Source organism: Nerophis lumbriciformis, linkage group LG23 (genome assembly GCF_033978685.3).
Source record: "Nerophis lumbriciformis linkage group LG23, RoL_Nlum_v2.1, whole genome shotgun sequence".
NCBI classification, from domain to species: Eukaryota; Metazoa; Chordata; class Actinopteri; order Syngnathiformes; family Syngnathidae; genus Nerophis; species Nerophis lumbriciformis.
The window spans coordinates 36,728,097-36,746,290 of NC_084570.2; the positions used below are offsets into that span (position 1 = coordinate 36,728,097).

Genomic DNA, 18,194 nt, shown 5'->3' on the forward strand with positions numbered 1-18,194 from the left:
AATGACAGTGTGCGTCATGCTTGTGTTTCCCAGGGAGACTGTTCCACCAGAGACGATGCTGTGACGCTGGGCGTGGGTCTCTGCAACAATGGCTTCATGCATCACGGTCAGTGAACATAAACATACGTCAACATAAACATACGTCAACATAAACACACGTCAACATAAACATATGTCAACATAAACATACGTGAACATAAACATATGTGAATATAAACATATGTTAACATAAACATATGTGAATATTAACATATGTGAACATGAATATACGTGAACATAAACATACGTGAACATAAACATATGTGACTATTAACATATGTGAACATAAACATACGTGAACATAAACATAGGTTAACATGAACATACGTGAACAGAAACATATGTAAACATTAACATATGTGAACATAAGCATACGTGAACATGAACATAGGTGAACATGAACATACATCAACATAAACACATGTGAACATAAACATATGTCAACATATACATATGTCAACATAAACATATGTCAACATGAACATATGTGAACCTAAACATATGTAAACATAAACATACGTGAACATGAACATATGTGAATATAAACAAACATGAACATAAACATATGTGAACATAAATACATGCGAACATTAACATATGTGATCATAAACATATGTGAACATAAACATATGTGAACATGAATATACATCAACATAAACATACGTGAACATAAACATACGTGAAAATAAACATATGTGAACATTAACATTCGTGAACATGAACATACATCAACATAAACATATGTGAACATAAACATACGTGAACATGAACATAGGTAAACAAGAACATACGTCAACATAAACATATGTGAACATAAACATAAGTGAACATTAACATATGTCAACATTAACATACGTCAACATAAACATACGTCATCATAAACATAAGTGAACATTAACATACGTCAACATTAACATATGTCAATATAAACATACATAAACATGTCAACATAAACTTACGTAAACATTAACACACGTAAACATCAACAAACATGAACATAGGTGAACGTAAACATGCATAAACATCCATGAACATGAAATAAACATGCATAAACATATGTGAACATGAACACACATATAATAAATATGCATAAACATACGTGAAGATGAACACACATACAGTATAATAAACATGCATAAACATATGTGAAGATGAACACACATATAATAAATATGCATAAACATACGTGAAGATGAACACACATACAGTATAATAAACATGCATAAACATATGTGAAGATGAACACACATACAGTATAATAAACATGCATAAACATACGTGAACATGCATGAACAAAAACATGCATAAACATACGTGAACATGAATACACATATAATAAACATGCATAAACATATGTGAACGTGAACACATATACAATAAACATGCACACACATACAATAAACATGCACAAACATACGTGAACATGCATAAACATACGTGAGCATGAACACACATATAATAAACATGCATAAACATACGTGAACATGAACACATACAATAAACATGCATAAACATATGTGAACATGAACACACATACAATAAACATGCATAAACATAAGTTAACATGAACAAACATATAATAAACATACATGAACATGTGTGAACATGTACAAAGGTGAAAATGAACAAGCATGAACATACACATGCATAAAAATAAACACATGTGATCATGAACATACATAAATGATATCAATCAATCAATCAATCAATCTTTATTTATATAGCCCTAAATCACAAGTGTCTCAAAGGGCTGCACAAGCCACAACGACATCCTCGGTACAAAGCCCACATACGGGCAAGGAAAAACTCACCCCAGTGGGACGTCGATGTGAATGACTATGAGAAACCTTGGAGAGGACCGCATATGTGGGTAACCCCCCCCCTCTAGGGGAGACCGAAAGCAATGGATGTCGAGTGGGTCTGACATAATATTGTGAGAGTCCAGTCCATAGTGGATCCAACATAATAGTAAGAGTCCAGTCCATAGTGGGGCCAGCAGGACACCATCCCGAGCGGAGACGGGTCAGCAGCGCAGAGATGTTCCCAGCCGATGCACAGGCGAGCGGTCCACCCCGGGTCCCGACTCTGGACAGCCAGCACTTCATCCATGGCCACCGGACCTGTGCCCCCCCCCCCTCAAGGAAAAGGGGAGCAGAGGAGAAAAGAAAAGAAACGGCAGATCAACTGGTCTAACAGGGGGGCTATTTAAAGGCTAGAGTATACAAATGAGTTTTAAGATGGGACTTAAATGCTTCTACTGAGGTAGCATCTCTAATTGTTACCGGGAGGGCATTCCATAGTACTGGAGCCCGAATAGAAAACGCTCTATAGCCCGCAGACTTTTTTTGGGCTCTGGGAATCACTAATAAGCCGGAGTTCTTTGAACGCAGATTTCTTGCCGGGACATATGGTACAATGCAATCGACAAGATAGGACGGAGCTAGACCGTGTAGTATTTTATACGTAAGTAGTAAAACCTTAAAGTCACTTCTTAAGTGCACAGGAAGCCAGTGCAGGTGAGCCAGTATAGGCGTAATATGATCAAACTTTCTTGTTCTTGTCAAAAGTCTAGCAGCCGCATTTTGTACCAACTGTAATTTTTTAATGCTAGACATAGGGAGACCCGAAAATAATACGTTACAGTAGTCGAGACGAGACGTAACGAACGCATGAATAATGATCTCAGCGTCGCTAGTGGATAAAATAGAACGAATTTTAGCGATATTACGGAGATGAAAGAAGGCCGTTTTAGTAACACTCTTAATGTGTGATTCAAACGAGAGAGTTGGGTCGAAGATAATACCCAGATTCTTTACTGATTCGCCTTGTGTAATTGTTTGGTTGTCAAATGTTAAGGTGGTATTATTAAATAAATGATAAATGATAAATGGGTTGTACTTGTATAGCGCTTTTCTACCTTCAAGGTACTCAAAGCGCTTTGACACTACTTCCACATTTACCCATTCACACACACATTCACACACTGATGGAGGGAGCTGCCATGCAAGGCGCTAACCAGCACCCATCAGGAGCAAGGGTGAAGTGTCTTGCTCAGGACACAACGGACATGACGAGGTTGGTACTAGGTGGGGATTGAACCAGGGACCCTTGGGTTGCGCACGGCCACTCTACCACTGCGCCACGCCGTCCCGTAAACATGCATTAACATGTACATATGTGAATATGAACATACATGAAGATAAACATGCATGAAAATAAACACACATGAACATGCATGAACATAAACATGCATGAACATAAACACACATTAACATGAACATACATGAACATAAACATGCATGAACGTAAACAGGCATAAACATGAACATATGTGAACATGAACAGGCATGGACATAAACATACTTGAACAATAACATATGTGAACATAAACATATACAAGCATACGTGAACATGAATATACATTAACATAAACATGCATGAACAGACGTAAACATGAATATACATTAACATAAACATACATGAACATAAACATACATGAACATGCATGAACATAAACATGCATACACATGCATAGACATAAACATATATGAATATACGTGAACATGAACATGCATAGACATAAACATATATGAATATACGTGAACATGAACATGCATAAACATGAAAAAAACAAACATACGTGAGCATGAACATGCATAAACATATGTGAATATAAACATATATTATATTTATAAACATATGTGAACATATGTATACATGAACATGCATAAACATGCATAAACATAAACAAACAGTATTTGAACATACACGAACATGCATAAACAAACATATGTGAAATAAACACAAACATACATGAACATGCATAATATAAACATATGTGACTATAAACATATATTATGAACACAAACATGCATAAACATATGTGAACATGAACATGCATAAACATAAACATACGTGAATATGAGCATATGTGAACATAAACATGCATAAACATACATAAATGTGAACATACATAAACATATGTGAATATAAACACATATGAACATAAACATGCACAAACATTAACATATGGGAAAATGAACATGTACATATGTGAACATACGTGAACATGAACATGCATAAACATAAATATATGTGACTATAAACATATGAACATAAACATGCACAAACACACGTGAACGTGAACATGCATAAACAAACATGTGTGATCATACATAAACATGCATAAACATAAACATATGTGCATGTGAACATACATAAACATGCATAAACAAATATATTTGAACATATGTGAACATACATGAACATGCATGAACATAAACATCTGTGAATATAAACATAAATGAACATGGGGTGGTATATAAATATGAATATAAACATATGTTAACATAAACATGCACAAACACACGTGAATATGAACATGCATAAACATGAACATCTGTGAAAATATGTGAACATGAACACGCATAAACATAAACATCTGTGAATACAAACATATATGAACATAAACATGCACAAACACACTTGAACATGAACATGCATAAACATAAACATCTGTAAATATAAACACATATGAACATAAACATGCACAAAGACACGTGAACATGAACATACATGAAGAATGGTTACATCCTTTAGCAGGACGTGACACAAACCTGACACGTTTTAGGGGAATACTTGAGAATGTAAAATATCTTATACTGTATATAAATATTGGGGCTGTCAAATGATTAAACTATTTAATCACGATTAATCGCAAATTTGTCCATAGTTAACTAACTTAATCGCAATGATGTTTGTTACAAACCGAAATGTCTTTTTCTGGTGATGGCATCCGCTCGTCTTGAGCTCAGTTATCTTTTACCCCAGGCGGTCATGTGACCTCATAATCATGTTGAACGTAAACATCAGAGCTGGCTTATCTTTGCCGCGCGACGCTGCATGTTCTCGCACTGACCCGCGACAGTCGTCTCCACCCACCACATGTCAGAAAGTCCCACTTTGAATGTTCTTCACCATCATCTGCTCCATCCTCACTTGTTGCCCGTGACCTCCTTCAGGGAGGGGGACGTTTTCTCCTTGCAGTTTTCTACTTGGTCAGCACTTCTGTTGCTCTTCATCTTCTTCAAACTGGATTACTAAAGGATCATCTTGAAATCAGGCCTTAGTTTCTTCATGTTCACTTTCAAAAGACGATGCACGACCTCCGCCAAGGCTCGTTAATCACCTGTGAAATCAGTGCTTAAACAACGGTACAATTGAAATATGTTTATTTAAATGATATATTTTTCATTTATTAAATAAGAAAAAAATCAGATGAAAATATAAATAATTATAATAATAAGTGCCTATTAATATAGTAATCATACAATTAAAATGCAATTTAATAAAACACGTTCAAATAAAATAAAATAAATGTTCAATTAAAACAGGATTAGGTAAAATAAAGGTTTATATTGAATTAGACCACATTTAATTTCAATAAAATTAAATAATGTACATTTATTAAACAAAAGCATTGCATTAAATAAAAATATTTTTATGTAACTTCATAAACATTTATTTTTGAATAAACTTATAAATACACTGTGACATTGAAATACAATTTGATAAAATATATTTGTCTTGAATTAAATCGTGCAATTGAACATGATTCAACATGCTGTATACACATTATTTTCAATAAAATATAGCAAAAATAGTCAAGTGCAAATAAAATATAATTGTATATAAATCACCTTTAAATTAAATATTATTCAGTTAAAATATCACTGACTTAAATTCAGGTTTAATTTCAATCAAACAACTTTCTTTAAAAAAAAAAAGTGAAATAGAAATATAATGACACAAATACATTTAATTAAATTAAAAAAAATATATATATATATATACTTACAAAACATAAAATATTAAATAAAATAAAAGTCAAATATAATTCAAAGAAAATAAAATGTTTAGTTGAATTAAACACATAGTTTAATACCATTTAATAAAATATAACCAGAAATTAGAAAAAGTAATTTAGAAAAAATATTTTAATACAACTCCTAAAAAACAACTAAAACATAATTTTTGCATTCAAATGATGAACATTTGTATGATTTTTGCTCATGATTTCATGCTGATTGTAAGAAGTCAATGATAAATATATACATGTAAATAAATAAACACTGGTGATTGTCATGCCAGTACAAAAATCGTTTAGGAAAGTACATCTTAAAAACAATACCAACAAGTATCGCAGACATTTGTTGTTTAAATAATACTTTTTTTTAAAGAGATTTGTCATCATCCATGCCATTTTATACATATATATATATATATATATATATATATATATATATATATATATATATATATATATATATATATATATATATATATATATATATACATATATATATATATATATATATATATATATATATATATATATATATATATATATATATATATATATACATACACATGACATCTGTCATCATCCATACCATTTTTTTCTCCAGATAGTCAACCATGATGCCCTTTTAGATGTGTAGAGAAGACTAAAATCCCCCGTAAAAACAGCAACTAGAGACTGAGAGATGAGGAAGTGATAAAGATCTGCTTGTTCTGGATTCTTTCTGGAGTTTTACCTCATATTTTTCTCACAAAGTGGACAAATGAGATGAATTTGCGCATCACAAAAGGGAGAAAAGATTGTGCACACAGCTGAAAAAACATTAATTACTTTTTTATATTTTCCTTTTTAGTTGGTGCCTAATAGAAATAAGGCAGGTATTTGCAGTAATTGATACGTTTGTGTAACATTGTTCTGTGTGTGAATTAAAAATGGTTGAATGTTTGCCCTGTGATGAGGTGGCGACTTGTCCAGGGTGTACCCCGCCTTCCGCCCGAATGCAGCTGACCCCCCGCGACCCGAAAGGGACAAGCGGTAGAAAATGGATGGATGGTTGGAATGTTTGTCCTGATGAGGCTGCAGCCTGCGTGACTCAGAGGAAATAACACACATTGGTCTGTGTGTGTGTGTGTGTGTGTGTGTGTGTGTGTGTGTGTGTGTGTGTGTGTGTGTGTGTGTATGTATGTGTATGTGTATGTGTGTGTGCGTGTGTGTGCGTGTGTGTGTGCATGTTTAATCAGTTTATGGAAGTCAGGGTGCCAGATGCTCTTTAAAAAGCTCTTTACAGCTGAGTACCTTTGGCTGCTTGTTGTCTTTTACATCTGTACGTTTGTTATGCATTCTTACACCTGAACACACACAAATACGCTTCTAAATGGCTCAGAAACACAAAAATCTCGTCATTCTGTGAATATATAGATCAGGGGTGTCCAAACTTTTTGACTTGTATATATATATATATATATATATATATATATATATATATATATATATATATATATATATATATGTGTGTGTATATATGTATGTATATATATATTTATATATATACAAACCCCGTTTCCATCAGAGTTGTGAAATTGTGTTAGATGTAAATATAAACGGAGTACAATGATTTGCAAATTCTTTTCAACCCATATTCAGTTGAATGCACTACAAAGACAAGATATTTGATGTTCAAACTCATAAACTTTTTTTTTTTTTTGCAAATAATAATTAACTTAGAATTTCATGGCTGAAACGCGTGCCAAAGTAGTTGGGAAAGGGCATGTTCACCACTGTGTTACATCACCTTTTCTTTTAACAACACTCAATAAACAATTGGGAACTGAGGAAACTAATTGTTGAAGCTTTGAAAGTGGAATTCTTTCCCATTCTTGTTTTATGTAGAGCTTCAGTCATTCAACAGTGCGGGGTCTCCGCTGTCGTATTTTACGCTTCATAATGTGCCACACATTTTCGATGGGAGACAGGTCTGGACTGCAGGCGGGCCAGGAAAGTACCTGCACTCTTTTTTTACGAAGCCACGCTGTTGTAACACATGCTGAATGTGGCTTGGCATTGTCTTGCTGAAATAAGCAGGGGCGTCCATGAAAAAGACAGCGCTTAGATGGCAGCATATGTTGTTCCAAAACCTGTATGTACATTTCAGCATTAATGGTGCCTTCACAGATGTGTAAGTTACCCATGCCTTGGGCACTAATGCACCCCCATACCATCACAGATGCTGGCTTTTGAACTTTGCGTCGATAATAGTCTGGATGGTTCGCTTCCCCTTTGGTCCGGATGACACGATGTCGAATATTTCCAAAAACAATTTGAAATGTGGACACGTCAGACCACAGAACACTTTTCCACTTTACATCAGTCCATCTTAGATGATCTCGGGCCCAGAGAAGCCGGCGGCGTTTCTGAATGTTGTTGATAAATGGTTTTCGCCTTGCATAGTAGAGCTTTAACTTGCACTTACAGATGTAGCGACAAACTGTATTTAGTGACAGTGGTTTTCTGAAGTGTTCCTGAGCCCATGTGGTGATATCCTTTAGAGATTGATGTCGGTTTTTGATACAGTGCCGTCTGAGGGATCAAAGGTCACGGTCATTCAATGTTGGTTTCCGGCCATGCCGCTTACGTGGAGTGATTTCTCCAGATTCTCTGAACCTTTTGATGATATTATGGACCGTAGATGTTGAAATCTCTACATTTCTTGCAATTGCACTTTGAGAAACGTTGTTCTTAAACTGTTTGACCATTTGCTCACGCAGTTGTGGACAAAGCGGTGTACCTCGCCCCATCCTTTCTTGTGAAAGACTGAGCATTTTTTGGGAAACTGTTTTTATACCCAATCATGGCACCCACCTGTTCCCAATTAGCTTTCACATCTTTGGGATGTTCCAAATAAGTGTTTGATGAGCATTCCTCAACTTTATCAGTATTTATTGCCACCTTTCCCAACTTCTTTGTCACGTGTTGCTGGCATCAAATTCTAAAGTTAATGATTATTTGCAAAAAAAAAATGTTTATCAGTTTGAACATCAAATATGTTGTCTTTGTAGCATATTCAACTGAATATGGGTTGAAAATGATTTGCAAATCATTGTATTCCGTTTATATTTACATCTAACACAATTTCCCAACTCATATGGAAACGGGGTTTGTATATGTATGTGTATATATATATATTTTCTTTTTAATATATATATATATATATATATATATATATATATATATATATATATATATATAAATTTATATACATTATACATATATATACATACTGTATATACATATAAATACTGTATATATATATATATATATATATATATATATATATATATATACACATACTGTATATACGTATAAATACTGTATTTATATAAAATCTATTTTACGAAAGAATGTAATTTATCATATAAGTGGCGCCCAATGTTGTTTTTAATCGATTTTGATTCTTTGTAGAATCATTACAAATAAGAATTGCAATTTATTTGATTTATCTATTTTTGACACCATCTACATATACATATACAGTATATGTATATATATATGTATATATATATATATATATATATACAGTCGCGATCAAAAGTTTACATACACTTGTAATGAACATAATGTCATGGCTGTCTTGAGTTTCCAATTCTTCCTACAACTCTTGTTTTTTTGTGATAGAGTGATTGGAGCACATACTTGTTGGTCACAAAAAACATTCATGAAGTTTGGTTCTTTTATGAATTTATCATCGGTCTACTGAAAATGTGACCAAATCTGCTGGGTCAAAAATATACATACAGCTATATATATATATATATATATATATTTTTTTTTTTTTTTTTTTTTTTTTCAAATGCATTGCAATTCTTAATTGTAATGATTTGATTTTTTTTTTTCCATCTAAAATTTATTGAAAATTAGAAACAAATTTCAATACTTTTTTAATAACATTTGGTGCTATTTATATGATAAATTACATTCTTCCCCCCAAAAAAAAATATATATATGTATATATGTATATATATTTTACTATAAGATAGATAAGTATTAACCAAATATACTGCATAAAAGCTGACTCATAAATAAATGACAAAACATCCATTTCTGTACAATTACGTCAAAGAACAAGAGTTGACAAACACTTCTCTACTCTCGCTAAGGAGTTGCGCAATAGGTTTTGATTTTTGCACAAGCATGGACTTATCTCAGCAACACTTGCCAAGACACAACGTTTATGGACCATGGAACATGTTCTACCACTAAATACGCTCTGTGTGTGTTTGTGTGTGTGTGTGCGTGTGTGCGTGCGTGCGTGCGTGCGTGCGTGCGTGTGCGCGTGTGTCTTGCTGTAAACGCCTAATAGCTTTGACTTTAGTCAGGGCTTTTTTGTGTTCTTATTAATATTGATAACACGTGTTCGTACGCTTCTTGTGCTCCTGAAGAGAACCTTTCATCATCATCACATTTTGTCTCCGCCCCTCAGTGCTGGAGAAGAGCGAGTTCAAAGATGAGTCTCAGTTCTTCCGCTTCTACGCCGACGAGGAGACGGAGGGAACGAGCGCCAAGAGCAAGCAGCTGCAGCGCAACGACTTCAAGCTCATCGAGAACATCCTGGTCAAGTCTTTGCTGGTGAGCAACCGTGAAATGGTCACGTGACCAGCGATGGCCGCCCCTTCACGTAAAACCCCCGAAGTAGCACCATCACAATAAAGCGTTCAATTCTATATGTTGTTTTATTTCCCCATCCGATATTGGTTAGGGATATCGCTCATATCCCATACAAGCTTGGCTACTGGGCGCGAGCAGCTACACAACAGCTAAGCACACAATAGCGCACAGGCTATAATCATTTAGCAGTGTAAAACAGCACATTTGTCAATCAAATAACTACACATGCAAAGTCTCCAAGGCATATTAGAAAGTATCCAGTTACAAACGTGTCCGCGTCATTCAGTTTGCTGTTCCCAAAAAACAATTATCACTCAACTTTAATTTGACAACAGCATGAAAAGCCTGTTTTTGCTAGGGGCGTCCCAATCCTATATCTGTCCGGTATCGGCAAAAAAACAACAACGGATTGTATCTGCCTGCATGTACAATCCCCAATCCAAGCAGTCCTCCAATAAGCACACGAGGTTGGTCTTTTCTTCTCTTTTAGTCGAGTCATTTGCCAAAGGTAAACATGCTATAGGCTACTAGGAGCTAGCAGCTACACAACAGCTAAGCACACAATAGCGCACAAGCTAAACATAGGTAGGAATCATTGAACAACATTGCAGTGTAAAGCAGCACATTTGTCAATATAAACAAGTATCAAATACTTATAGTTGTATATTACTTATTAGACGTACTGTTCGGTGCAAAGTAAGCTTCAAAATAAAAGCATTGCAGAATGAACCTGGATTGTCGGTATTTTATCAGTAGTTATAGGTTGTTATCGGAACACCCTTGGTGTGGACCACTTATTGAAGTCCTGGTCCGTCATCTTCTTATTACCAAAAAGTGCTCGCTTAGGTTGACGTACATGGTCGACCGCTTTTGTTGACATTAAAAACAGAAAAATTGTTTTTCGGGGGGGGGGGGACGTCCATTTATGTCGACATGTGCTGTCGTAATCATCGCAAAATGACAACAGCCGCAGGGATAATGTCTCGCAATAAAACGCACACACCGTGGTTTCCTGTTCGGTGCAAAGTAAGCTTACAAATAAAAGCATTGCAGAATGAACCTGGATTGACGGTATCTTATCAGAAGTGAACAAGTTGTATCGGGACACCCCTGGTGTGGACCACTTCATGAAGTCCTGGTCCGTCATCTTCTTCTTACTAAAAAGTGCTCGCTTAAGTCGGCGTACATGTTCGACCGCTTTTGTCGACATGAAATACGAAACCCAACAGGATCGTTTTTAGTAAAAAAAAAAACATCCATTTATGTTGACATGTGCTGTCGTTTATCGTTAACGTCCAAGTTATAACTTATCGCCGTGAAACGACAACATATCACAATAAAACGCACACACAGTGATTTCCCCTTCGGTGCAAAGTAAGCTTCAAAATAAAAGCATTGCAGACTGAACCTGTATCGTCGGTATCTCGTCAGTAGTTATTGGTTGTATTGGGACACCGCTAGTGTGGACCACTTCATTAAGTCCTGGTCCGTCATGTTCTTCTTATCAAAAAGTGCTCGCTTAAGTCGACGTACATGGTCGACCGCTTTTGTCCATATAAAGCACAAAACCCAACATGATCATTTTTAGTAAAAAAAAACATTCATTTATGCCGACATGAGCTGTCGTTTATCGTTAACGTCCTCGTTATAACTTATTGATGTGAAACGTCAACATCTCGCAATAAAACGCGCACACAGTGATTTTCTGTTTGGTGCAAAGTAAGCTTCAAAATAAAAGCATTGCAGACTGAACCTGTATCGTCGGTATCTCGTCAGTAGTTATAGGTTGTATCGGGACACCCCTGGTGTGGACCACTTCATGATGTCCTGGTCTGTCATTTTCTTCTTACTAAAAAGTGCTTGCTTAAGTTGACGTACATGGTCGACCGCTTTTGTCCATATAAAAAATGGAAAAATAGTTTTTTGGGAAAAAAACTTCCATTTATGTCGACATGTGCTGCCGTACATCGTTAACGTCCTCGTTATCGCTAATCATCGCAAAACGACAACAGCCGCATAGATACTGTCTCGCAATAAAACATACACACACGCACACATTGGATTCCTGTTTGGTGCAAAGTAAGCTTCAAAATAAAAGCATTGCAGAATAAACCTGGATTGTCTGTATCTTATCAGAAGTGAACAAGTTGTATCAGAACGCCCCTGGTATGGACCGCTTCATGAAGTCCTGGTCCGTCATCTTCTTCTTACTAAAAAAGTGCTCGCTTAAGTTGACGTACATTGTCGACCGCTTTTGTCGACATATAATACGAAACCCAACATGATAATTTTTAGTAAAAAAAAACATTCATTTATGCCGACATGAGCTGTCGTTTATCATTAACGTCCTCGTTATAACTTATTGATGTGAAACGTCAACATCTCGAAATAAAACGCGCACACAGTGATTTCCTGTTTGGTACAAAGAAAGCTTCAAAATAAAAGCATTGCAGAATGAACCTGTATCGTCGGTATCTCGTCAGTAGTTATTGGTTGTATTGAGACACCGCTAGTGTGGACCACTTCATGAAGTCCTGGTCCGTCATCTTCTTCTTACTAAAAAAGTGCTTGCTTAAGTCGGCGTACATGGTCGACCGCTTTTGTCTACATAAAATACGAAACCCAACATGATCATTTTTAGTAAAAAAAAACATCCATTTATGCCGACATGAGCTGTCGTTCATCGTTAACGTCTTTGTTCTAACTTATCGCCGTGAAACGAAAACATATCACAATAAAACGCACACACAGTGATTTCCCCTTCGGTGCAAAGTAAGCTTCAAAATAAAAGCATTGCAGACTGAACCTGTATCGTCGGTATAGCGTCAGTGGTTATTGGTTGTATGGAGACACCCCTGGTGTGGACCACTTCATGAAGTCCTGGTCCGTCATCTTCTTCTTACTAAAAAGTGCTCGCTTAAGTTGACGTACATGGTCGACCGCTTTTGTCCATATAAAATACGATACCCAACATGATAATTTTTAGTAAAAAAAAACATCCATTTATGCCGACATGAGCTGTCGTTTATCGTTAACGTCCTCATTATAGCTTATTGATGTGAAACGTCAACATCTCGCAATAAAAGCGCACACACTGATTTCCTGTTCGGTGCAAAGTAAGCTTCAAAATAAAAGACTTGCAGAATGAACCTGTATCGTCGGTATCTCGTCAGTAGTTATTGGTTGTATTGGGACACTGCTAGTGTGGACCACTTCATGAAGTCCTGGTCCGTCATGTTCTTCTTATCAAAAAGTGCTCGCTTAAGTTGACGTACATGGTCGACCGCTTTTGTCGACATAAAATACGAAACCCAACATGATCGTTTTTAGGAAAAAACTGGTCCATTTATGTCGACATGTATGTCGTTAGCGTCCTCGTTATAACTTATCGGTGCAAAAAGACAACAGAGGCAGAACTACGGTATCGCATTAAAGTGCACACACAGTGGTTTCCGGGTTTCCTGTTCGCCGCAAAGTAAGCTTCAAAATAAAAGCATTGCGGAATGAACCTGGGTGAACGAGTTCTGTCGGGATGCCCCGACAGAACTCGTCCCAATACTTTTGTCCATTTATGTACCGTATTGACACGTGAAGTGGCATTATTTATGGCCCCGCCCCCTTGAAAGTGCCACCCAATTCTGATTGGTCAACCGAGCACAGTTGGTACAAAAGGTGATTCAATAATATAAAATTACAAGAAGGCAAAAAAAAGAAAGTAAAATAATCATGATTAAAATAAAATATATTAATATTATTAATTATATATATTATTGTATCAAATGTATTTGTTATTAGTATTATAACGAATTAATTCACAATACAATACATCTCCAATAATAAGTCCATTTATGTTGTTACATTTGTAATATTGGCAACAACAAATGTTATCACAGCGAGTGGGAGGCCTTATCTGATTCTCCACCTCGAGTGGGAAACCTTTTCTTTGCGAGTGGACGTCTGAGGAATTCCATCTTGCTCCCAATCATCTTATCAGCGCCGCGCAGCAGGAAGATGGCTATAGTGTTCGCTAACGATAACATTGCAAACTATTATAAATAATACATTATTATTATTTTTAATTGTGTAGTATCTTGAAATATATATGACAACTAGCTAATATGTACGAACACATCAAAAAACAACATTATGACAGAAAGTTGCTGGATTATGAATAAAGGATTATAATGTTTGTAATAAAATACAAACTGTTGTTATTTTCTTGCATGAGCCAAAACAATCCAGTCAATCACAGCAGCTGTGATTATTGCCACCAGTGGTGTACCTAATGAAGTGACTTTTGGTCAATCATTTCCCTTTGGTTATCATCAGATTGACCCTGAGGAGGAGGACTACGGCTTTGACATCGAGGAGAAGAACAAAGCCATCGTGGTCAAGTCCGTCACCAGAGGCTCACATGCTGAGGTAACACACACACACACACACACACACACACACACACACACACACACACACACATATTCTTGTATTTGTTACCTTCGAAGAGACCTCCGATTAATGCCTCGCTCTTTAGGGCCACCCTTTCTAGATATATAAAGACGTGTATTTACAACATTAATAATATATACATACTATGCAAATATAAAACAGCTTGCTGTGAAAAATTTGTTGGAATTTCACAGGAAAAAGGTCACAATTTCACAAGAAAAACTGAGAATGTTGGCGGTATTATAATAAAAGTTGTCATTTTACTCAACACAAGTCAAAATTTTACAAGAAAAACTGAACATTCGTGCAATATTATGCTAAAGTTTGGAATTTTACTCAATAACCGTCGCAATTTTACAAGAAAAAGCTTAAATTTTGGGCTATTTTATGAAAAGAGTCATAATTTTACTCGCCAAAAGTCACAATTTTATAAAAAACTTAACATTTTTGGCAATATAATAATAATAATCGGAATTTTACTTGGCAAAATGATGACAAAAGTCATAATTTTACTCAAAAAATGTCACTATTTTACAAGAACAGCAAAAAAAAGTGTCAATATTGTGATAAAGGTCAGAATTTTATATGACAAATGTCACCATTTTGCAAAAAAAAAAGGAATAATTTTACATTAAAAAAGTAATAATTTTACGAGAAAATATTGCAATATTACAGAAACAGAAAGAATATGAGAAATTGATCCCAATTTTATAAGAAAGAAATCCACACATTGTGAGAAAAACACTTGTATTTTTTTTTTTATGTTTTGTTTGTAATTGTTTTTTAATCTTCATGATCTACTTCAAGTTACTACAGTATGTCTCTATATACATATTTATTTATTAAAATATATATATATATTTTGGCCAAAGGGGGCGCATTTCATTTTCTTATACACTTGTTATTTCCTATGTTGACCAGAGGGGGAGCACTTTTAAAAGCGACATATAGTCAATTTGAAAAATCCCTCCCTTTTGGGACCACCCTAATTTTGATAGATTTCACCAGCAGGGGTGCAAATGAGACATTCTCTATTAGATGAAATGTTATTGGGACCATGAATTATGTCATCACTTGGTCACACCTCCTCATATGGAAGCTACTTTTCCTTCTTCATGTCTCAAGAAGAGGAGAAATACAAGAACACACACGCACACACAATGTGTCATCCCCCTGCATTATCTCCTGTGGGTAATGGCTGTCTAATATTCAGACGGCTGCTGTCCGTCATCCTCCCCTCCCTCACGAAGGAACTTGGTTGTGATTGGCTGTCGAGACATTAAGACACGCCCACTCACAACAGCCACCACCAAAATAGACGACGCACACGACGACTCAATCACAACTGAAGGCGACATGGACCGTGAAACGACTCTGGACAGATGCGTTCTTGCTCGTCTGTCTTCCCTGTGACTTCCACCAGGGGGCGCCACTTGCAGGGCCGTGTGCCGGTTCGCAAAAAAAAAAACACAACGCAAATAGCCGCAATCGCTCTGAGTAACGACACCTTGTGGTCACACACATTCACAAAGTTAAATCATGACGCAGTCAATGGAATAATGCGGACACGTTTCTTACTGGATATTGTCTAATACGTTGGAGGCTTTGTATGTGTAAATAATACGCAACTATATTTATTTGATTCATGTCGGCAAATTGTTCAGTGATTATGACCTAAGTCTAGCTTGTGTGCTATTGTGTGCTTAGCCGTTGGGTAGCTGCTAGTAGCCTTTAGCCTAGCATGTCGAGTAAATGCCTTTGATGTTAACTAATATCAGATTGGTGCACCGATATTGATATGAAATATAAGGGGTAGGGACTTAAAACGGCTTCCAGTGTGTCATAGTCACGCAAATCATGTTTTGAAAAATCCAACAAAAAGTCGTAATTCTAAAGAGAAAAAAGCAAATAAGTTAATATTCACATGTCACAAAATTCAACTTTGTTTTAAAGTGTTACAAAAAAGCACATTCTTTAAAATGTCTCCTGATATTTAAAATTGTTGTAATAATATCAATGATTTGTTAATACATAAACAATAATTAATTTATAATTAATGTTTATATAACAATAAAAAGTGAGGAAAATAAATAATACATATTTTAAAGAATTAAACATTTCTCGAGACTTTGTTTGAAGAAAAATGTATAAAACGGGGACGGCATAGCGCAGTGGAAGAATGGCCGTGCGCGACCCGAGGGTCCCTGGTTCAATCCCCACCTAGTACCAACCTCGTCATGTCCGTTGTGTCCTGAGCAAGACACTTCACCCTTGCTCCTGATGGGTGCTGGTTAGCGCCTTGCATGGCAGCTCCCTCCATCAGTGTGTGAATGTGTGTGTGAATGGGTAAATGTGGAAGTAGTGTCAAAGCGCTTTGAGTACCTTGAAGGTAGAAAAGCGCTATACAAGTACAACCCATTTATCATTTATTTATTTATAAAACAATACAAAAAAAGTCATATTTTTTATGTTAAAAAAATATATATTCACAGAATTAATCTTTATTTTAGAAAACAAATGTTTTTTAAACGCAAAAAAAGTTAAATATTTTAATGGGAGGAAAAATTGGCATATTATAATTTTGGATTTTTTTCCAAATTTAACCGCTGCCTTGTTTTTAATGATTGTTTGAGCCTACTATGCTGCTGTATCCTAATGTTGGTTCAGTAGTACATTCTGGCAGAGATAACACAATGATGTTTTTAAATATTTAACAAAAAGTGGTATTCCTCAAGAGAAAACCATAAATAAGTTAATATTCACATATCACAAAATTCTGTTTTGTTTTAAAATGGTACAAGAAAGAGAATATTCTTTAAAATGTTTCTTTCTATTTTAGATAATATTAATCATTAATTAATAAATAAACAATAATAAATTAATTAATTCATATTTATGTCATAAAAACAGCTTAAAAAAGTGAGGAAAATAAATAAATATTTTGAAGAAAATAAACATTTGAAAAAAAATGTTTGAAGAAATACAAAAAAAGTCTGATGAAAAAAAAATATTTATTTTCACGGAATGAAACTTTATTTTAGGATTTTTTTTTTTTATAAAATACAAAAAAGTAAAATATTTTGATGGCAGTTTAAAAAAGTATATTGTATAATTTAGGATTTTTTTTTTTCAAGGGTAATGTGGTGATTCTACCACTCGTAGTACGCAGGCTCCATCTAGTGGTACG

The 18,194-nt window shown here is 35.2% G+C and overlaps 1 protein-coding gene across 2 annotated transcripts in view; it reads left to right on the forward strand.

The window, feature by feature from the left end:
- prex1 (phosphatidylinositol-3,4,5-trisphosphate-dependent Rac exchange factor 1) overlaps positions 1-18,194 on the forward strand; it is a 245,354-nt gene that overhangs the window by 154,668 nt on the left and 72,492 nt on the right. For both annotated transcript variants that reach the window (XM_061985632.2, XM_061985633.2), the window contains exons 15-17: positions 34-106; positions 10,377-10,522; positions 14,891-14,983. In XM_061985632.2, the coding sequence (XP_061841616.1) occupies positions 34-106; positions 10,377-10,522; positions 14,891-14,983 (312 nt within the window). The remainder of the gene's footprint in view (positions 1-33; positions 107-10,376; positions 10,523-14,890; positions 14,984-18,194) is intronic.